Raw genomic sequence first — 23580 nt, 5'->3', positions numbered from 1 at the left:
CCAGTTGGCTAAGGACAGAAGTCACTGAAGAGCTTTTGTGAACGCGGCATTGAACGTCTAGGTTCCATAGGCCATAGAGTTAGTTAGTTACCCTAATCATTATTATCACTGAATTTTGAAGAAGCATGTTTCCCTGTTTCACAAAATAAAGACATTGTGTAGGGATGAAAACATATTGCTGAATTTGACTGACGCATTAAATGTTCTATGTTCTACTTGTTTACCTCGTAATCAGAAGCTCTCTAATTCTACCCGAAAATCGCCAATTTTACTTACTATTCTCTTCCCTACACCATAAATGTAATTAGGCTAAAATTGCTTAATTCACTCATTTTTGCTTTCCATGAGAGATTACTACAAATGAAATAAGCAATTAAATTCTGCTTCGTAGCGAAGGGAATCTTCGGGTTCAAAGACCTGTACTCCCCTAAAACTAAAAAAAATAACTAGCGTTTTCCGAATGAAAATTAGATAAAAATGAAATTTTAACTAGTCTTTGAAAACAGAAATAGAATACACACTTTGTATGTAGATTATTGGATTCATGCACGGAATCACATAACTTGAAATGTTGTTCCTTTATGTAACTTCTCAATTCATCAAAATTCATAGCTACAGCCGAGGATGTCCTCAGATCAGAATCTTTACATGAGTTGTTTTACCTATTTATTACAATACTTTTATTAACTGTTACTTTTCTCTGTGTTTGTTAAATCCAAATCTTGCAACTTCAACTTCAAGCGCTTTTATATTAACTGGAGGGTTGAAATTTTGTACAGATATGATACGTAAACCCATCAATAATATTTTAATATAATTTTCACCTCACTTATCATTTTAGTGTAATACTAGCTTCGATTACCCGCTTCGCTGGGTTAAAATGAAAATTTAAATGCACAACTCCGTATCTCATGTATTTGGTATCTGTGAAATATGCTGTTTTCGTTTTTTGTGACATCGATTTAAACGGCATCGGAATGATCACTGTTTATCTCAGCGAACCCAAAAACTATGGATTAGACACTAAAATCTGCCATTTTCGATCATTTTTTATAAATCTTCCACTTCTCCTCCTCCATGTTGCGGGGCACGGTATCGGAATTGTCACTGTTCATCTCAGCGACCCCGAAAACTATGGATTTGACACTAATAATGGTTATTTTTGATAAGTTTTATGTATTTCCCTTCCTCCCCTGCAAGATGCGGGGCTAAATTCGGATTAAACGGGATCGAAAATGTTACTTTCATGTCAGCGACCCCGAAAACTATGGAGTCGACACTAATATCGGTCGTTTTCGATCATTTATAAATGTTCCTCCCCCTCCTTCTTAATTCTAAGTTGCATCGTCAAAGTGATATGACAAAACCATCTCAAGTCTGAACCTCATCTATGATGAAAATTTCATCGAGATTGGTCGGGTGATTCAAGAGTTATTAGGTTTTATTTATTTTTATATATATCCCCTCTCCTCCCTCTCCCTTAAGTTCTGTCGTCAAAATGATATGATAAAAACCATCCCAGGTACGAACCTCATTTATGTTGAAAATTTGATAGAGATCGGTTGTGTGGTTCAAAAGTTATTAAGTTTTATTTATTTTTATATATTACCGTTCAGGTTATTTGTAGACCTAGATCTAAAACTATTGTGACGATTAATTGCAGTTTTAAAAACTAGTTAAACCTCCCCTCCCCTAGATTCTACCTTCAAGGTGAGGAAATAAGAAACTTTCTACTCCCAATCTTCATCTACGTTGAAAATTTGATTGAGATCGGTCGGGTGATTCAGGGGTTAAGTCACAAACCTACTCACTTTTATTTTTATTTATCTTGATTTTTATATATCTCCCCCTCCTTCCCCTCCTCTACGTTGTTCCGTCAAAGTGAAACGATAGAATCTATTCTAGTCTCGAACTTCATGTATGTTGAAAATTTGATAGAGATTGGTCGGCTGGTTCAAGAGTTATTAGTTTTACTTATTTTTTTCTATCTCCCCCTTCTCCCCTAAGTTCTCCTGGCAAAGTGAATAGCTAAAAACAATCCCAGGCCAGAGCCGCATATTCATCAAAAATTTGATCTAGATCGGTCGGGCGGTTCAAGAGTCACAAACCTAGTCACTTTCAATTTTATAACATAGATTAAGTTATTATAAATATATTTAAATTGCGTATGTGCGTAAGCGACGTCAATAAATTACGTATTATTTCAATATATTGCTGAGTGTTTCAGTGCTGGTTCGAATAGGAACTATTGCCTTCCACAAGTATTTTTTCATCTGTAAGAAGATTAGTAATGAAGAATCTATTGTAGGATATTGAGTAAGAATTAGAAAATAAAATTAAATTGAAGTTTTCAGTTCAACGTTCCACAATTATGTATTTTAGGATAAGGGAAACGGGTGGTTAAGAAAAGTGAATGATGATGGAACAGTTGGTGAAATGAGAATATGAATGAGGAAAGAAAAGTACCCCGAGAAAATCCACGGACACGATGTTGTCCACCACAAACTTACTTAGCCGGGAATCAAACCAGAAACACCACGAACCAGAGATAAACACTCTAACACTGAGCTATCGTGTCCCCAAATAACATGTTAAAAGTACCGGGTGAGATATTTAATTTTTTTTTAACGACTTTCTGTTATTGACCCTAGGATCCATAAAAATTTGAGCCCTCAACCTTAGGACGAACGCCCAATCCTCTCAAGTCTTCTAATTCCATTCCTTCATTTTACTATAACTAGTTTTTAAATCGTCACAATAGTTTTAGATCTACAAACAGCCTGAACGCTAGCAACATTTATGGCGTCAGGCAGACAGGCAGTGCAGTTAGTGACACCTATTAGCATTGTCATTATATCTTTTGCAAATAGGATAAGATTACGGAAAGGACAGTTGATATTCAAGAGAATAAATCTACATTATCCTGAACAGTATTTTTATAAGTATTATTGTAATTTAATAACAACAGAACGACAGCGAATTTGTCAGTGATCCTTTGTAATTTTACTTCTAAAATACACAACACACAAACTAAATTAAGAATTACCATCCGACATTCACTTTAATACATTAATCTTTATTTTAGATCACCTGACAGACTGGTCTTTTTAGCCTTAATATCTGAGCCATTTCTGAATGTTTTCCGTAAAATAAAGTTTGCCCAATACTATGATAAGTTCATAAACAACTTGAAGCTAAAAGCAAAATCTATGGTCGCACACAGGGGAACTAACAAATTTATACGAGGCAAGGGAGTAATAGCTTCCTGTGAAGCTAACTTAAATGGACAGATACACTTTCGCTATATCTCTTAATCCTAAGATGACACGTAGAAGGAAGAGATATAGGAAATTATGGGTCTCTCCAAAATCGGATTAAGGAGGATTCAAGAAGTTTCCAGGATGAAGGGAATACTGACCTGATTGCTAACGAGTACCTGGTTATTATATGAAGTTACTCAGAAGCAAACAAAAACATATTTTTCTAAGTATTTAAAACATTGTACCAGTCCTCATTATTCCACTCGTTTGTATTACAGTATTTTTTAAAATTATTATTATTAACTTATTATCATTTGAAATATATTCGCTTGCTTTAGTTTTGCTTTTATACAGTTGTCCCTTTACGCCATAGTGTGACATCACAGATGTAGGATGTTTGTAAACGCATTAATATTTGTTGGTTACGTGGCTCTTAATACAAAAATTTAGGCGTATATTAAGAAGAATTTTTATATATGACGATAATTTCACTTCATTTATAAATTCATGTATTTCGAAGGGTTGGATTTATCGTGCAGGTTTACTTTTGGATCACCACTCGAAATTTCACTAATTTCCTTTTTATTGTCCTCTATATGACTTGCGGTGGGCGACATGAAAATATCTCACTTGGTATAGACCTAGATAAAATTCAAGGAGGCCGTCACAAGAACTTGTTGAAAAAATACAATTTTTACGATTTGCGTATAAATATGATTTCCGACTGTACGGCATAAAAACTACAGTCCAAAACACACAAACCAACCTGTGCTAGGTAGCCACTAAAAACAAGAATGTTATCTAACCTAGTCAGGGCAAGGCGAAGTAGGTGAGTTCGCGCAATAGCGCGCATGCGTCCGAAAGCAGCAGGCGCGCCAGCGATGGTGAGTATATAAGCAAGGGTACTGAAGAGAAGTGGGTTTTGGTAATGATACGACTTTCAATAGCACTTGTCTTGGTTTTATACTAGTAACGCTCTACTTGTAAATATAAAATAGAGCTTCTGTACATTGTGCGGAAATACACTGCCGGTGGAAAATAGCATCTAATAGCACTTATTTTATCCGTCGTAAAGCACTAGTAAATCTAAAATATAGGTGCATTATTTTGTATTTAATTCTGTCACCTACAGAATATTGTTCCTTATAAATATGTATTTTCAATTTTATTTGTAAATCTTCCAAAATGTGCTGCGCCAAAACTACACCAGCATCGGATTTATTATGAGTAATTAATAGGTTCAACAGAAATAGTTAACCAACTCCGATGATTTGTTCTAAAATCAGAATTATCTTAATAGCCTTGTCTGTTGAATTATCTTAATAGTTCAATCATTCACAAAATGTGATTGAATGAACAGGCGTTGCCATGCCAACTAATGTGTAAATTCCAAAATAGCAATAGTTTTTGGTGTAGAGACTACAGTGTAAAGATTTGAACCGGAAGCAATGTAACTTCTCTGGCTGAACCTAATATTTAAGCTTCATATGTTCAAGCAAGCAGAATAATTGGACATATGGTTTATTTGTATCAATTAACTCTAGAAAGGTATCAGTACTAGGATATATCCAAAGTGAAAACAACATAAATAACTTTTCAATTTATGGCTGCTAGAAACTATATATATATGTAAACTTTGGAGTTTGACATGGGTCCCTCTCATTATTATTTGTTCCCAAACCTGAAGAAACATATCAAGGGTCATTTTGAAGCCATTCCTGACGTCCGCAATATGCTACGGAGACCTGGTTTCAACCACAACCAAATACTTTAATTTCCATAATTAGAAAAGCTGTAACACGCTGTACCCTGAGCATCAGTCTCAGGGGAAAATAATATTGAGTTGAATAACTATGTAATTTTATCCCTCTACTTCTCTCTTTCTGGGCAAAGCCAGGACGTTTTCAGCACCCTCTAGTATCCTATCTACAAGAAATATACATTACAGGATCAGCAAGATCGAATTTATGTTTTAATTATAGTCAAATACAGGGTGCGGCACGTAAAACCGGCCCGTAAAGTGAACACATAAAATGAAATGTAATGGTACGGTTTTAACTTCAGTCCCCTTAAAACACGTCTGCAACTTCTCTCACTCGCATGAACCTGTTGACTCAATCTCCTGGTTGACTTTCGAGGACTTCTTGTCATTATCTCCTCCACCTGCATCTTTAATTCAGGTGTGCAGACAGATGGTCGTCTGTTCCTGGGAGCATTTTGAACCGATCCTGTACGCCGCCATTTTTCAATCAATTCCTGAATGATGCTTTTTGCTGGCACAGAACGTCCTGGAAATTTCTCCCGAAACAAATTCTTTGTTTTCACAAAAGATTCAGTGAGAATGAACCCTTCAACAATGGCAACCCGCTCGGGTATCGAATACGGCATTATCACACACTGACACTCACCCGGCTTAACACAACGAGGCCTTTTTCTCAACTAGTTTCGACAAGTTTCACTGGCTGCGGCTGCACGTGACTGCTGCAGGTCACGTAAGTCGACCCGACCTCGACACGCCATCTCTTGGTAGGAAGGTTTGCCAAAAACACAATATACCAGAATATTACGACGGGCCGGTTTTACGTGCCGCACCCTGTAGTACGGATATCAGCGGCAGACTGTGTTTTTTCGTAGGTTTTGCGGTATCACCACTTATAATGATATTTATTATTATTTGTTTGTTTGTTCTTTAATCCAATCTTCATTTTTCTAAATATGATTTTCAGTTCTGTTGTAAAGACTCTACGTTTTCATGTTTGTTTATTACGTGCATTTTTGAAGAGATGAGAAAGGAAATTGCTCTTGGGTAGCTTGTACAAACAAATACACAGCATACGAAGGGAAAAGAAAGTTGTCAACGAATAGATAAAGTAAGCTTTTTGCTTCGTATTCATTAAGTTGTACATGAAGAACAAACATTAACACTAGTAATTGGCGACTTGTTCTTTTTTCCCCTTTCATGGTTGTAGGGACTGTGGCCAAATTCCATGCTTCTGGAGTTATGTGTGTAGCTCTTTTCCCAAAAGAAGAAGAAGAAAGTCTAAAATATTACACTACATATATATACATATATATAAACAGAGGGTTAATTAATTTGTGTGTCAATTTAATTTGTTCACTGTGCAAAAGTGGTATGAGGTAAAGCCGTGCAATTTGGTGTAACTTTAGGCGAAGGACGTAAGTTTTGTTTCGCCATAGAAGCATGTCACTTGTACTAAAGATTGAAGAGATATAGGGTCAAAGGTTAAATTTCAATTTTTTTCCTTATGGGATTGCAATGGTAAATTCTGAGAGCCTGAAAAAACGTAAATCGAAGTGATAACAAAGGAAAAGCTGTATGGTATGATTCTATGTCGCAAGCCGACCAAATATGCGTCAATCAAGTGTCATGGTCAGAGGTCACTGTCAGATCAAGATCACAGGTCACCTTGAGAACCTATTTGACATGATGAGGTACGGACATTGCGTTGTTTTCAGTGTATTTAAATGGGTTCTCAAGATGACCTGTGATCTTGATCTGACAGTGACCTCTGACCATGACACTTGACTGACGCATATTTGGTCTGCTTGCGACATAGAATCATACCATACAGCTTTTTCTTTGTTATCACTTCAATTTAAGTTTTTTCAGGCTCTTTCAGAATTTACCATTGCAATCCCATAAGGAAAAAAAAATCAAAACATGACCTTTGACTCTATATCTCTTTAATCTTTAGTAAAAGTGGCATGCTTCTATGGCGAAACAAAACTTATGTTCTTCATCTAAAGTTACACCAAATTACACGGCTTTACCTCATACCACTTTTGCACAGTGAACAAATGAAATTGACACACGAATTAATCAACCCTCTGTATATATATATATCGTCGGTTGGCTAACATAACGACGTATCTCATTTTTTACGTAAATTTAGTTATTGGTCTCTGAGTATATATATGGGTACTCTACAACACCTGACAAAGCGGTGCAACTCAAAACGCAAAAACATAGGAGTTACAGCACTTTAAAGTTCTGACGTATCTCCGATTTGAGCAATGTTCCTCCAGACGTAACGCCCTATCTCAAGTTACGTCTCTTTGTCAACAGAGAAAATTTAAATTAAGTTTCAATATAGGCGTATCTCATAGCATTGCGGCAGTAAAAGAAAGGAATACATCAATCGTAGCGCTTAGAGTCTAGTAACAATAGTTCCTGTAGAAAAAGAAATGCTTTAATTTCTCTTTGTCGGCAAGAGGAAATAATATTAATCTGGTTTTAGTGTAGAATATGTCATAGCATAGCGTGGTAACATAAACAAATGTATCAATCATGTCGCTTGAGGACTAACAATAGTTTTCATATACAAAAAGGAGCTTTATTTTTTTTACTATATTTTTTCTTTCTGTTTTCAACTTTGAGTACACATGTACTCTATCATATTGAATTGAACTTCATTTTGCGGTTGCTGTTTGCATCGTTAAGATGTTGGTGAAGTGGGAAGACGGCAGTGAAAATGTCGTTAGTTCTGAGAAACTTCGACCAATAGGAAGAAAAAAGATCACCCCACTTGCGGCAGAAGTTAAATTTTACTGGCCACAGGATAGAAAATGGTACAAAGGGACAGTTGTTGAAACACATGTGAATCTGTATCATATAAAAATGTTGTTGTAGGGATATAATTTGATAACGAATTCGCCCGGTATTTCTTATAAGTTAGTATGTGTATAATCAGTAAAGACATGTATGTGGCAAATTTTATGTCAAAAGAGTAGTAAATAAGAACAACAAAACGAAAAAAAAACTTTCTTGTCCATTTAGCAACATTTTGTTTTACTCATTCTAATTTTCGTACTTATAATTCTTTTCTTATGACCACAAATATACATTTCCCGACTATACACATAGTATCAGTATTAAAAGTACCTTGAAAAACCATTATCAAATTATATTCTTACAAGAAAACATTTATAGATATGCGACAATTATGTGGGACATGAGTGTATCTCTTTCTGTGATTGCAAACAAATTGGAGCGCCGACGGTGCGAAGCCGAAGACACGTCTACCAACGATAGTTTCTCAAGAAGTGATCCTGATGATACTGATTACAATCCTACATCGCGTAACAGTAATATCTGCGAAAATCGCAACTGCAAGGACGAGGTATTTTCAAGTTGTACCCGTTGCGAAATACTACTTTGCTGGGATCATTTCATTAATGATACAAACTGTAAACATCACACTATCAAGCATCGTGTGTTATTTAAAAAGGGAAGTAAATTTGGCAATGTAAACACCAATACATGCATTCTAGATACAACAGCTTCACCTGAACAGTTTCAAATAGACGGTTCTCCAAAAGAAAACACGATCACGGCTATTGTTCGAGGTTTGAAGAAGAAAGGAAGTCAAAAGCTACGGAACGAAGGGCACGAATATGTCAGTTCGACTACAGGAAAAGTTGTTCCACAGAGAAGAGTGTAAGATAAGATTAAATGGTTTATTAAATATACTGGAGTGTCAAAACTGGATCTGTGCTAACTATCTTCCAATGTTTCCAAATCCAATAGAACATCTTATCTAACTTGTTATGACAAAATGCTTTTACACCAACAAACATAAATGTACATATTACTATTATTCCACTAAATTCCATATCCCCATGAGAGTACCCAATATAAATCCAGATTCCATTAACTTTCCATGCATCTATTTCCTACTCACTGATTATAATACTTATCGAAATAACATCAAAGATTCCTAAATACCCATATACATTGTACTCTTATTGAAATCCATCTTGATATGCTAATTTGTTTTCACAGTGTCATCCCTAGCAACAAACATTCCATATCTAGGCATGTGCAAACTTCTATAACCTTTGTTATCCATACTCCATAGCCTCATTCCCAACAAAGAGTACTAAGACCTTCATGCTCAGGTTGTACATTCAAAGGAGGAAAATGTTATTTGTTAAAAGATAACCAAGAAAACAGAGAAAATATTTTGAATGCATATTACAACACCGGAAATCTGCAGGCTCAAAGAGAATACATAAGCCGACATCTAGAAATTGTCGAAACTCTGCAAAGAACTACAAAGAATAAAGGATCTCGACATACAAAAACCATGTTTCAGTACAAGGTGAAAGAATAAAAGTTTGCAGAAAGATGTTTTTGATCACACTTGGTATAAGTGAGCGCGTTGTTTGAACAACAATTAAGAATCTTCAAGAAACCGAAGTTTTGGAAGGCGAGAAGAGGAGAGGAAGACACGAACATTTGAAAGAAGAGGACAAGAGGAAATGAAACGCAATAAAGGATCACATAAACAGATTTCAGAGAGTGGAGTCCCATTATTGCAGAAAGGATTCATCCAAGGAGTATCTGCATCCTGACCTAACGATTCAGACGTGGGAAATGTACAACAGCGACGAAACAGTTCGTAGAGTGTTACTGCGCTCGTACACACGAGTTGGGAAGGAAATTATCAACTTAAAAGGACCAGTGCGGTCTTTCCAAGACCTATTCTGAAAGTACTGTGGATGAAAAGGAATTCCTTTAGAATATTTTTAACATGCACGTGGCGGAGAAAACTGAAGTAAGAAAACTCAAAGATGAAAGTAAGAAAAGTGATTCCTGTGTAGCTGCTGTCTTTGATTTACAGCAAGTAATTTCACAGACAATTTCTGATCATTCATCCTCGGACTACAAGCGACGTCTGTCAAATTACAATTTAACAATTTATAATTTACGTACAAAAGAATGTCATTGCTTTTTATGGCACGAGGGAATCAGTGCGAGTGGAGCATGCGAGACAGCGATTTGTCTTTATCGTTATCTCATTATTCTTGATCAACAGAAGGAAAGCGCAGTTCACCTCTACTCCGACAGTTGCATTGGTCAAAATAAGAATAGAATAGTGATTGCTGCACTATCGTATGTAATCTTAAAATCTACAAATTTGCCCGAGATTGTGTTGTGATTTTTTGAACCACACCATGGACAGAACGAGGGTGACTGCACATAGTGCTATATAGCAAGCAATAAAACGAACTGAAGAAGTGTTCGTCCCTGCCCAACTAGTACCAATCATACACTTCGCACGACGCAAAAATCCCTACATTGTTCACACATTAGAAACCTAAGACTCTGGATTTCAGAGCCATAGCTGAAGAAATGCGTCTTTTCAGTAGTAAAAAGACGAATGATGATACAAAGCTCATATGGAAGGACATCCGTGAACTAAAATGTGTTAGAAGTTCGCTTAATGTAGTTTACTTGAATACAAGTCATTTGCAAGAAGATAACAAGCAAATCTCTCTGAAACGTTTTGTCATACAGCATTTAGCTTCAAGAAAGCTGCAACCATGTAACCCTACACCAGTAAGAATTTCAAAGGAAAAATACGATGACTTGCTTTCACTATGTTCAGGATCTTTTCCTGTAATCAGAAATGCTGAGTACAAGCAATTTTATGTTAATCTTCATCATTAATACAAATCTGTTTCAATAATGATTGTAATGTTTATAATGAAGTACTATTATTTGTGACTCTATGCACTCCTGTAGTTCCAAACAATATTTCAATGTCATAGCACCTCCTATGTTTTCAAATCTGATAGGTTTACATTATATAATAGTCATATTTTATTTTTGTAATGAATAATTAAATGTAATGTTTATTTTGGTACAGAATAAAAATAAAGTGTATAACTGTACATAATGAAACAATGTAATTATAATAGAAGTTATCCATTAAATCCAAAATGGAAACAAAGCATTTCTTTCCTTATATTATTATTGATAATGTACATATTTTTCTTACTATTAAAGTTTCTCGTGAACTTTCCCAAACAAAATACATGCACATTTGATTTTCAGATTACATATGCTTGTACGTATCTCATATTTATCGAATTCAAATGTAATAATTATGAGCAGACGTAGTGACGTATCTCTGAAAATTATAAAATTACGGAAATCCAAATGCAGCTAGAAGAATGATAAACACGACGGATACATGGCTTATCATTATTTATTCTTGGTACCAAATGTCATTCTTCTTAATTAAGATCTATTTAAATTACAGCTTCTCAACGAGAGCTCAAAAACTATTTTTTGCTCTCCTGTAAAATTGACAAAACTGAGATACGTGGTTTTGTCAGCCAACCGACGACCCTCCCTATAGCCCCCCTTGACGCTCAAGTATACACCCTAACAGCACAAGATGTGCTAGGCATGTGCCAATTAGGTGTCCCACCTACTTTTTAGGTACCCAACATTTCGCACATATGATATTCAGTTTTAGGTACTTGTTACACCTAATTGATATTTGCAACTATGTACCACAAATATAACATTTATATACCTGGCTCAGTTTCGCATTCTAACAGTCATTTGTTTTTATGTCGTCACTTGAGTCATATATCTGTCATGTTCTAGGTAAGTCCTTTAGGTACACTCATGTCCAAAATGATTGTCCAATATCTATAACTGTCTTCTTGTAAGAATATAATTTGATAATGATTTTGCAGGGTACTCTTAATACTGAAACTATGTGTATAATCGGGAAATGTATATTTGTGGTCATAAGAAAAGAATTATAAATACGAAAATTAGAATGAGTAAAATAAAATGTTGCTAAATGGACAAGAAAGTTTTACTTTCGTTTTATTGTTCTTATTTACTGCTCTTTTGGCATGAAATTTACCACATACATGTCTTTGTCGATTATACACGTACAAACATTGTACGAAATACCGGGGAATTCGTTATCAAATTATATTCCTACAACAACCTATTTAAAGACAGGCGACAATAATTTTGGACATGAGTGTACATACTGTTTCAGATAACCTAACAGCACAAGATGTGCTAGGCATGCGCCATTTAGGTGTTCTAAATTCATCTCCCACATTTGACGAATTTGTTGCTTCTTTTTCTAAGCGATTGTGTACTAGAAGCAACAAACGCATCAACTTTATTAGATGGCAATTGTCGCCTATCATTTGAAAGTGAACATGGAAGAAAATAAATCGACACTCATCATTTTGTTATAAAATTACATGGCGAGCAGATTTTATCTGATCCCAAACGTTATCGTCGAATATATACGTTAAGGGAGCACTCTGATTAGCCAAATTCAAAAGACCTCAACAATTTATCCCTCTACAAGCGACGTTCTCTTCGTCGCCTCCGTGGCCAAATCGGAAGAGCACGCGGGTAGTAATCCGAAGGTAGGTGGTTCGCGCCTACTCTGGAATACATTTTTTTTTTTTGCTTAAAGTGTTTTTTTAGACACCTTAATGTAAACACATTACGCATATAGGCGATTTAACATATCTTGGGGGGGGGGGTAATTTTGTGGTTCATTGACGCTTACGGCATGGGGAACATACATAGAACATACTAGGCATGTTCCCTAGGTACACGGCAGGCATGTGCCCAGGGGCGGACATAGACTGTGACTATCACTTGGCATCCATGTGATTTCTCTCTCAGAGGCACATAGGGCACATACTGGATACATTCCCATGTACCTGAGGGAACGTGATAGGTATACTCGTATGCCTGCTATGTAATTGTGTTGTTAAGGCACTGTATAAAATCGGCTTCAATCCTGCTTTACACTGGATAAAACTTCAAACTATGGTTTAGCCCCTCCCTTGATCATATCCTGGATATATATATATGAACCCCCTCTCTCCCCCCTCCCTTGATCATATAAGGTATATTCTCATACATTCCTAATCTCATTACATTACTCTTTACTTAACAATGTTTAATACCTGTGTATCTTATTTTTAGCCTATTCATTGATATGATAAATTATTGTTTTCTTTGAAACGAACTGGAATTTCAATGGCTTGTTTGACATTATTTTCTACTTAACGATGTTGAATACCTGTGTATCTTTTATTTTAGCCTATTGATTGATAGGAGGAATTGTTATTTTCTTTGAAATGAACTGGAATTTTTATGATTTATTTGATATTATTTTTTACATAATGATGTTAAATACCTGTGTATCTTTTATTTTAGCCTATTGATTTATAGGCGTATGGGCACTTGTTATTTTCTTTGAAACGAAATGGAATTTCAATAGTTTGTTGGACACTATTTTCTACTTAACGATGTTGAATACCTATGTACCTTGTATTTTAGCCTATTGATTGATACACATATGGGCAATGGTTATTTTCTTTGAAACGAATTGGAATTTCAATGATTTTTTTTTTACATTTTTTAGTTATTGATTGTGAATACCTACGTATCTTTTTTTTTTTTTTTTTTGGTCTATTGATTGATATGGGATATTATTATTTTCTTTGGAACGAACTGGAATTTTAATGATTGGTTTGACATTTTCTTCTACGGTGTCTTTCCGTTCTGCCTTAAGGCCCTCCAGCACTTTGTAGAAAATATTTTCAATGATCTTATTTATAGCCAGAACTGTGATTCCCGTTCTGCCTAATCTTTGGAGACGGGGAACTCAATCCAAGGAGGAATTTCTTCTAGGGAACTTTTCTTTAGTAATTGAAACAGAATCTGTATGAAGAATAGCTATTTCTTCAAGTTTCATCACAAATTTTAAATTATATTTCACTTGTTCTCGGAAATATGACTAGATACAATTATGTTATTAGCAGTGTTATTCACATATACTTTTGTAAAAATGAATGTGATTTTTTAAAATACCTACAGAGCAAGGGAAAATTGATTGACTCAGTTGCAAGAAAACAGTTTGATATTGTAACTGAAACGAACATAAAACAAACTTAATTCGGTCTAATATCAAGTCATTTCACATCAAAATTTTATTCCGTTTTTCAATAGTTCATCGCCAACATTCTGGCCCACAGTATGTAAAAGGTGCTACGGTTCACATCCTCAAGACCTGATTGGCCATACATTAAACAATGCAAAAGGATGCATAAGACAGTCTTTATCCCCGATTACTTGACCTTTTGAATTGATTGAAACTCTACAAAAAAACATACAAGTATTTCAATATGTGATATTGATATTTTGTATTGCTGCTATTTACATTGATAGTACAAATATGAAAATAGAAGTATATATGATACTATTGCTTATATTATAGAATAATGTATAGATGAAAAATCAGCTGATAAGGTGATACCGAAAAAGGAGTTGTGATGTAGAAGACTAATACTCTTTCTTAAGGCCCGCTTTGTGCATCCTCTTGCATTGTTTATTTAATATTGGCCAAACACGTCTTGATGATGTAAACGGTGGCATCTTCTACGTACTGCGAGCCGTAGCATGATCGAGATGAAACAGATTCATCCGAACACTGAATAAAATTTCATCCGAGAGCCGTAGCATGGAACACTGAATAAAATTTTAATATGAAATGACTTGATATTAGACCGAATTAAGTTTGTTTTATGTTTATTTCAGTTACAATGTTAAACGGATTTCTTGCAACTGTGTCAATCAATTTTCCATTTCTCTGCAGGTATTTAAAAAATATCACATTCATTTTTACTAAAGTAAAAGTGAATAACACTGCTAATAACAGAACGGTATCCTAGTCATTTTTCAGAGAACAAGTAGAATAAAATCTAAAATTTATGATGAAACTTGAAGATATAGTTATTTATTCTTTTTACACACCACTCTGTTAGAATTATTAAACAGATTATTACGAATGCAAGACAAATTCCAAAAGGACAAAACCCAAGGAAAATTCTGACAAGACGCACTAAAATCAAGGGACAGAAACATATGCGCAGCCTATTAAAAGGATGATTATTTGTTCTTCAACTGTAATGCATCTAAAATGTTATCCGTAATTCTTGATTTTATTGAAATAACATTAAAAATATACTGAAAACCCAATAAAAGACGGAAGATTGTTATAATAAATATATATTTCACATTTTTAATTTTGCTAAAAAAAAAAAAAAAAAAAAAAAAGATCTTCAGAATTAAAATAAATAAATATTTATAGGGTCTACAACACTCAAAAGACCGCTATACGCTACCTCATAAGAATGAGATTTTTTTTAAAAAATCAAGTAACATCACAGTTATTTTTTATAATTAAAATGAATGGTCTTACAGTAATATGCAGAACGTATTCCAAATGTATTAAATGTATAATAAATAGTAGTACCAAGAACTTTTCATACTGTGTGTGTGTGAAAGTAATTACAGCCAATCTGCCCATTTATTATTACATTTTTACGTTTTATTGGGTTTTCAGTATCTTAAAATAATTGAGTAAATACAAATAACTTTTAGAATATATAACAATTGAAGGGGGAAAAAATCATCATATATACTACTATAATTCTATCCCTTGGATTTTGTCCGCATCGCTAGAATTTTCCTTAGATTTTGATCGCTTGGTTTTGTTCTCACCCTCATTACTACAGCCATAATATACCAACATGAGTTCTGATCTACATAAAAACACGCTATAAGTCAAGGATTTCAGTGCTGCATTTCCCCCAAAAAATCCTCCTTGCATAAAATTCCCTGTTTCCAAGGATTAGGCAGAATGGGAATTCCTGTTCTGCCTAAAGATAAAGTCAATGAAAATATTTTCTACAAAGTGCTGGAGGGTCCTTAGGCAGAACGGGAAGGAATCATTTTCTACTTAACGATACTGAATACCAGTGTATCTTTTATTTAAACCTATTGATTGATATGGGGAATTATTATTTTCTCCAATATATATATATATATATATATATATATATATATATATATATATATATATATATATATATATATATATATATATATATGTGTGTGTGTGTGTGTGTGTGTGTGTGTGTGTAATTTTGCAAATGCAAAGCATAACTTTATTATTATTATTATTATTATTATTATTATTATTATTATTATTATTATTATTATTATTATTATTATTATTATTGCATAGGCATCAACTGTTGAATGACAGGTTGTAGTAACTTTCAAAATCACGGTCGACTCCAGAACACTAACCGGAGGGAAAAACAAGAAGGAAACTAAAAATAAATAAATAAAAAAGTGGAAGTAACTGCATAACTTTTAAGACGGTCTTCCATTTTCTTGCATTACGAAAGTAACTTTGAAAGACATGAGCAAAAGTGGCTAGATAAGTTGGAAAACTTTTTTATACTGGACACACACACATACACACACTAAAAACTAAAGTGCTGCTAGAATGTTGGAAAAGGAGGGACACATACACACACGTACAGAGATACAAACACCCTGTCAAGAGAAAAGGACCTCCTAGATCGATACTTCTTCGCAGTCGAGCCCCGATGAGAATCTTCCTTGAAGTCCTCAAGGGACAAGGGTCCAAAAGAAAGATGAAAAAAAAAAGAAATAAAGAACCATGCCTGGTGAAAAGAAAAGGAAGAAAATTGTATGCATACATAAAAGATATAACAGTATAAGGAAAGGTAATTGGTTTCTTCTATGCTTCTAGCCAACCAGCGATGTATAGATAGACAGAATATAACAACGGGATAGAAACCACAATACGTTGAGGATGAAAGCTGAATCGAGGTTGTGTGATAACATGGTAAAGTTGCTGCTACAAATCCCAATACGAGGGACCTACGCTCGCATTTTTTATTTTCCTCGATCTACCGAATCGAGCAGATGAAAATAACGTAGTAAGGGATTTTTTTTTCCACTGCCAACTTCAATCTATATTCTCCACTAAAATGCTAGCATGTGTTTCTGTTTTCGTCTTTTTTCCCGCTTATCCTAAAGCATCAAGGTAAAAACATCTGCCTCAAATATGTAATAAAACTATGACTGAATGAAAAAAAAGTACAACTACATGTTTCCGTGATAGTGGAAGTATTTCTTTGAATAGAAGCATGACTGGGTGAGAAAAATATGATTAGACAACAATATATTTATTTACATGGACCCACCACATAAGTTACTATTTGAAATGGGGGCTTGCCATCGACATGTTAGCGTAAAAGACATTAACTTCATTCACTTATCTTGTGGGTCTAGGTAAATGGCAACGTTGCATTTTCATTTAACATTGGTTGCATAACGAATGTACAGCCCAAACGGCTCGTCCGATTTATAAAATTCCTTCACTTTAGATTGAAAACATCATATTTTGGAGACAACTTCCCCTCTTACATTTTGTCATAACTCTGATAATAACAGTGTTATCCTATGACCCTATGTCAGGGGACTTTTGAGACACCCTATATAGCTCTCTCTCTCTCTCTCTCTCTCTCTCTCTCTCTATATATATATATATATATATATATATATATATATATATATATATATATATATGCCAGTATCGGGTGTTCTAAAAATGGCGCCCGATACTGGCATCACTTATTAATGTAGCAATCGATTCAACGGCTTGTTGTATTCATAGAGTAATGCTAATTGCTCCAAGTTAATCTGCGACGTTGCCATATTGTGAAATTTTGATTTCTCAAAGTGGCTGAAGGAGGCCCCGGATAACAAAGGCGTTTGTTGAATATATGCGTCTACCATGTGATAGATGGTACTGCGTCCGTTAGAAATTAATTATAAAAGCAAACTGTGATTCGATGTGCGAAATTTGTTACACCTCGTTACATGCTCATTTCTTGTTCCGAACCTAGAGTAATATTCCCTTAAGATGGGAAGAAAGAAAGAACTTGCACGTTTTTGCCCCTTTCGTAGAAAAGTAAGGTTATATATGAATGGGTGTACTATAAGGCGAAAAATAGTAAAATCTGCAGAAGTAGAATGTTTGAAAACAAATGTCATTGGAACAACACGTATTATGACGAACATTGTTATTCTGTAATTTCAGGTCCAAAATGGAGTATGGAGTAATTTCAGGTCCCTTGTGGAGGAGGAGGAGCGTGCATCACCACCTAAACATAGAAAGGAGTCGCCAAATTTTGTACAAAGATAGATGTTCACCAGATCTGTCGGTTTTTTTTTTTTTTCGATTCCGACTCCACGGAGAACAAGGAGGAAGGGTCACACACGCTCTCTACACAGACAGGTTCAAATATAGAGTATCTCAAAAGCCTCTGAAGTTAGGCAACCCATATAACTTTACTGTGTTATGGTTGCATACTATTCAATATGTGCAAAGAACAGGCATCTCTGGTAGTAATGAATATACACAATTCTCAGAACACTGACTACAGAGTGTTCGGAAAGTCTCTATGCACCTAATTCATGACGTATTCAAAGCCATACACAGAAATACTTTTCTGCGAGGGTTTGCAACATGCTTCTGTTTATTTGAAATTTGACACTAGTATCAGAAATTGTTATAAATATAGGTTTATTCTAGATTATATCTTTGTTTTCGAAAGAATTTAATCGAACTCATAGTTCTGTATATTGTAAGGTTCCATACCCTCACATGTATAAACGCATGCTTCATTCACAACCACGTGCTATTGTGTACATTGTTACCAGCAGACGATGGAAGGAGGACACTTAAGAAATCAGGAAAGTTGGTTTGAAAGGAAAACGAAGATGGACAATTCTCTCCTCATGTGCCGCCCCTTCAGAGGATACCCATAAAAGAGGATTGCAAATGGACAGAGATATCAGTTAACAACTTATCATTAACCTCCAATACCTTCTACTGAGGCCAGATTGGGTTAAGGAGAAATCCTTCTAATAAATCATCTCTTGAGGCTGCATTCAGCGAAAGAGATATCTAACAACTACTTTCCTCCTGGGGATGCACTGAGTTACGTAAGTCTCACAACAATCTCCTGAGGTCGCACTGGATAAAGGACAACCCTTCTACTTACCTACCCCGAAAACTACATTGAACAAGGGGTTCCTAAATTAACCTAAGTCAAATTGGACCTATATATCCGAAACCACGATTGTGTGCTGAGGATTTCTGGACTCTGAAAGCATTTATTACGTTACAAAAAGACTTTGTAAAGGCATATTTTTGTAAATAAATACGTGACGGGCATAAACTCAGACATTTTATTAAGACTCTACCAAAATATTTCAATACAGACTTTCCGAACACCTGTATAATACTGGAATTGCAACATTCTGACACTAATGACAGAGTTCCGATCGTTTGTCATGGTTTTCCTTGTCTTTTCTACCTCTAGATTGAAGAAAAAATCAATAAAATTCCAGTCAGTTTTAAAGCAAACGGAAAAATAATTTTCAATATCAATCAATGGGCTAATTGTCATTGTGCTTATTATTCAGTAAACTTTACAAAAGAAAAAAAATAGGGAAACATAACGAAGACCTTTAACTCTAGCAGTTGGCTGTTGTAGAATTTTACATTTAAAAAGAAAAAAAGAAAAGAAAAGAAAGTAGCTCTGATGATAGACACGTTTTGAAACTTCTTTTGTTTCTAACGCTGAAAAAGTATCTTTGGCAGACGCTGAGACAGATAAAAAGAAGAGTAATGCTTACCTCTGTTCCTGGTTCCCCGCTCGCTTCTGATGAGGACTTCGTGTTCATCTTCTTCCCAAATTTCTCCTTCAGCTGACGCCACGGCAGCTACAACCACGAGAACTAAAAGCGCTACACCCCACTGCATTTTGAGCTGAAACAACCATAAGAGAAAAAAGAGAGAATTACCATCTCAAATGAGAGTCTTACCTCTGTGCTTCTACCTCACATTACACGTACACGTCTTAAGATAATGCACTTTCTTCAAAAGTCTCTACTTACATCAACTTTGAACTGTATCTTGTGCCGATGGCTTGGTTACAGTAACTGTAAAGAGTTCCTGGAAAGCTAAGTAACATACACAGGACTGTACTTGCACACTATTTTACTACCTACTTCCGTCGAAGTACTAACAAGATGGTCTTAAAAATGTAAGCATGTACTTAACGCAATCATACGTCACAAAGTATTCAAAAATCAATTCGGGCATTGGGCCAATAAGTTGGGGTTTCATACAATGACTCTGCACCTATGGCTTATCTTCGCCTATGTACGAGAGCACAGTTGTGCAACAAGTGTATCCTACAATAATAATAGATTATGGATGCATACAATGACTTTTTGGTCGTCCTATGTATTGATATGTTCCTACATATATTTCAACACATATGTGACTTTGACATTGATATATCAGTTTATTCATCTAGTGTAAACATGGACAAATCCAGAGCCTTATTATAATCACTCTGCATTACCCTATGAAGTATGAAATATGAGTGTACGGTTCTATAATGTTGTTACAAAGTCAAATGCCTTCCTGATTATTATGAAGAAAAATATTTAAAAAAAAAAAAACAATTACGGACATTTTTTCTGTATACGAGTAAGGGCTGAACCCACATTTAAGTTATTTTGATATGATATGGATTTGGAACCCTGATTTATGCCCATAAAAGATTCGGCACCATAGTATAAGTTACGATGTTTTATGTTACTTCTGTTCACGTGTTCTGACTTGGCTCCTTCTAGTGTCCGCCAGCTGTCACAGAACACACCTTTAAACCTTTGGCTTTATATATAATGTAATCACCCTCTGACTGTAACTGCAAAAACTTATGTTCTCTATTTGCTTACGGGGAACGGAAGAGGAGGAAAGAGGGTGGAGCCTCTAAGCTCTGTGGTGATTACGAGTGTTGCACATCAGGAAGGTGAGATGAATTTGTTCTGCTTCTTGTGCGAAAATTACTCATATTATTTCAAGGGCGAGAGAACTCCGCAGTAGATTATCGAAGCGTTATGTGTATTTTACGACGCTCATATAAAATTATGAAGGACAACATAAAACGCTTGACCAATACACTTTACAATTTCGGTTAATAACACCTGGTATATGTTTAGCTAACTTTTTATTAAATGTAATTTAATTTTTTATTTACTTTACTAATTTTGCAAGTATTTAAGGTACGAAGTTATATTCTTGAATTACGTTTAAATTTATTAACCTCTGAAACGTCACTGTGAAAGAATGCATGCGAAGTTATAGATAAATATAACTATAAGTGCTACATTTGTAGTTCAAATAAATAATTATAAAACACTAATAAGATGAGAATATCAATCCTTGAAAAGTAAAAATTCTAATTTTATAAGGAAATGTATTTTTAATTAGTTTTACTAGCCTGAAGATCAGAATTATCGTGGATTTGAGTTAATTGTCAAGTCATACAGGGTATGTGTAAGATGAGGAATATTCAAGGGAAGCTTCAATAATTTTGATCCCCACTAGACTTGAAGATCTATTTTGGGGATTCCTTGTAGATTAGTAATGGCGTCCTCGGCATGGTATTTTACATTAAAATTCCTAAAATTGCCCCTAAAATTAGGCTAAATTTACACAAAAATCGAAATTCCGGGGGGTCCGGACCCCCAGGACCCACCCCCTGCGTACATCCCTGATTCTTTATAATACTAGTACACGTATTTTTAAATAATTGCTTGAAAATATTTCTTCAATATACAAAACAAAATACTGTATTGAAGGAAATACACGATCGATTAGTGCAAAAATACACACAATAAAGAGAACACATATTCAAAAAATTCTCATTATTTTTGTTTTAATATCCGTTAAAAAATTCTAACACATTTTATAATTTTGAAACTTATATAAACAGGGCGGAAGCTTTTTTTTTTTTTTTTAAACCGAAAGTAATAATTTTATATTCAGCGACTATATTACAATACAACATGATTGACTGAGACAGTAGACGATGCCATTGGAGGGCGCCAGTTCCCCATTCTCCCTCTCGAGTTGCATCTTTGTGTCCCCGTTGTCTATTACGTCAATAACATTCTAGGGGAAAAAAGTGCGCGAATCAGACAATCTGGTCTCGTTAGTGACGAGTGTACCCTTTTGAGGTATACTAACATTCCTCACCATCAAACACAATACAAGTGAGTCATCTGGAAATACATCCAATTTCATCAATGCTTCAACCACAATGTGCATTACGCATTATATAAGAAAAATCTCTTCAGCATGGGGTGTTAGAGCGAATTATGTAAAACGGGTTGAACAGACGAGTTAACTTGACAGATGGGAGAAGTCAACACAACATTATTTTTGAAATTGCACGAAGGAAAGCAGTTTTGTATTGTTACCCGAATATAATTTTAAAACTCCGCAACGCATAAAGAGAGAGTGTACGAGGTATCCCATAAACAAAAACCTAAGTGTAGTTTCTAAGGTACACTGGGCGCTGAGGGGTTAAAGCAGGCCAAAAATTTAGGAGGGGCGGCTGAATTAGGGAGGCCCGATCCAACAATATTATAGTTTATCACCATATTATAGTTCATTTGCAAGCCTACCATGAAAATTTTAGGGGGGCAGCAAAAATTTAGGGGGGCCAGGCCCCCCAGACCCCCCTGGATACGGGCCTGGGTTAAAGTATGAATTAAATGGGAAGAAATATAATACGTTCAAATCTACAGATATGCAAAAGATTGGGAGGAAACTGATTAAAAGTAGCACAAGAATTATTTTAATAACGATAAATAGAGACAGAAGAAACATTTACAACTCTATTGGATTCAATTATAGTCAACTAGACTCTTGGTAATATCCTATAATGTTTCTGTATTCAGAAAATGGTATTTTTCAGTATTTTGAAATAAATGAAACGATATAAAATATTTGCATTATTTAATTAATGAATAAATTAAAATTTTCATGAAGTATGTATAACTGAAACAGCAATACGAGCTGTCCCTGTGGAATCCAAGTTGAAATGATCATTAAATATTTCTCAAGAGAGCAGTTAGAGATAATATCCATATTGATATTGACAAACGCCACTAGTTCAGTTATACATATGAATATTCAATCCGTAATGAATTTCCAAGTTACTGAAATGGCCAATCACAATACAGCACGCTTACTAATTCCCAGTTTGCATTTTCTCTAGTGACTGTGACGTCTGGTATGGTTATTTGTATTTGTATAATATTGATTCATATTAGTTATGAAAATTTAACTCAATAATCAACAAAATGGCGTATAGGGAGTCAATCAGCCCTCTGTAGCATTCTTGTCTGCAATCATTAATTTTTTAATGAAAGATTTGACGCCTACACACCCAGATCGTGTAGGGCAGGGCTAGCCAAACAGTCGATCGCGATAGACTGCGCGATAACCGCAGAGTGTAGGGTAAATCGCGAGCTATGGTACGAAAAAGCGATCTGGAAACAAATATTACTCACCATTCTTTTTTAAGTGGTTTAAATTGAAGGGGCAACGGTGGCTCAGTGGTAGGGCGTTCACCTCTGATGCATGGGGTCCTTGATTCGATTCCAGCTCGTATCAAGTGAACTTTGTGGTGGACAAACACCGGGGTTCTCCCGTTTTCTTCCAGTTTCTTTATTCCACCATTTAATTTATTTTTCATCATT

At 35.0% G+C, this 23580-nt stretch overlaps 1 protein-coding gene across 3 annotated transcripts in view; it reads right to left on the bottom strand.

Annotated features, from left to right (window-relative positions):
* The window catches only part of miple1 (midkine and pleiotrophin 1), a 256418-nt gene that overhangs the window by 90237 nt on the left and 142601 nt on the right, over window positions 1-23580 (bottom strand). For all 3 annotated transcript variants that reach the window (XM_081727959.1, XM_081727960.1, XM_081727961.1), the window contains exon 2: window positions 19654-19786. In XM_081727959.1, the coding sequence (XP_081584085.1) occupies window positions 19654-19780 (127 nt within the window). In that variant the 5' untranslated portion in view covers window positions 19781-19786. The remainder of the gene's footprint in view (window positions 1-19653; window positions 19787-23580) is intronic.

The sequence above is a fragment of the Thermobia domestica genome, chromosome 10 (assembly GCF_964235325.1).
Source record: "Thermobia domestica chromosome 10, izTheDome1.hap1.1, whole genome shotgun sequence".
Classification (NCBI taxonomy): Eukaryota; Metazoa; Arthropoda; class Insecta; order Zygentoma; family Lepismatidae; genus Thermobia; species Thermobia domestica.
The sequence above is the reverse complement of the archived record's forward strand: the minus strand, read 5'-3'. Positions and strand labels throughout refer to the sequence as shown.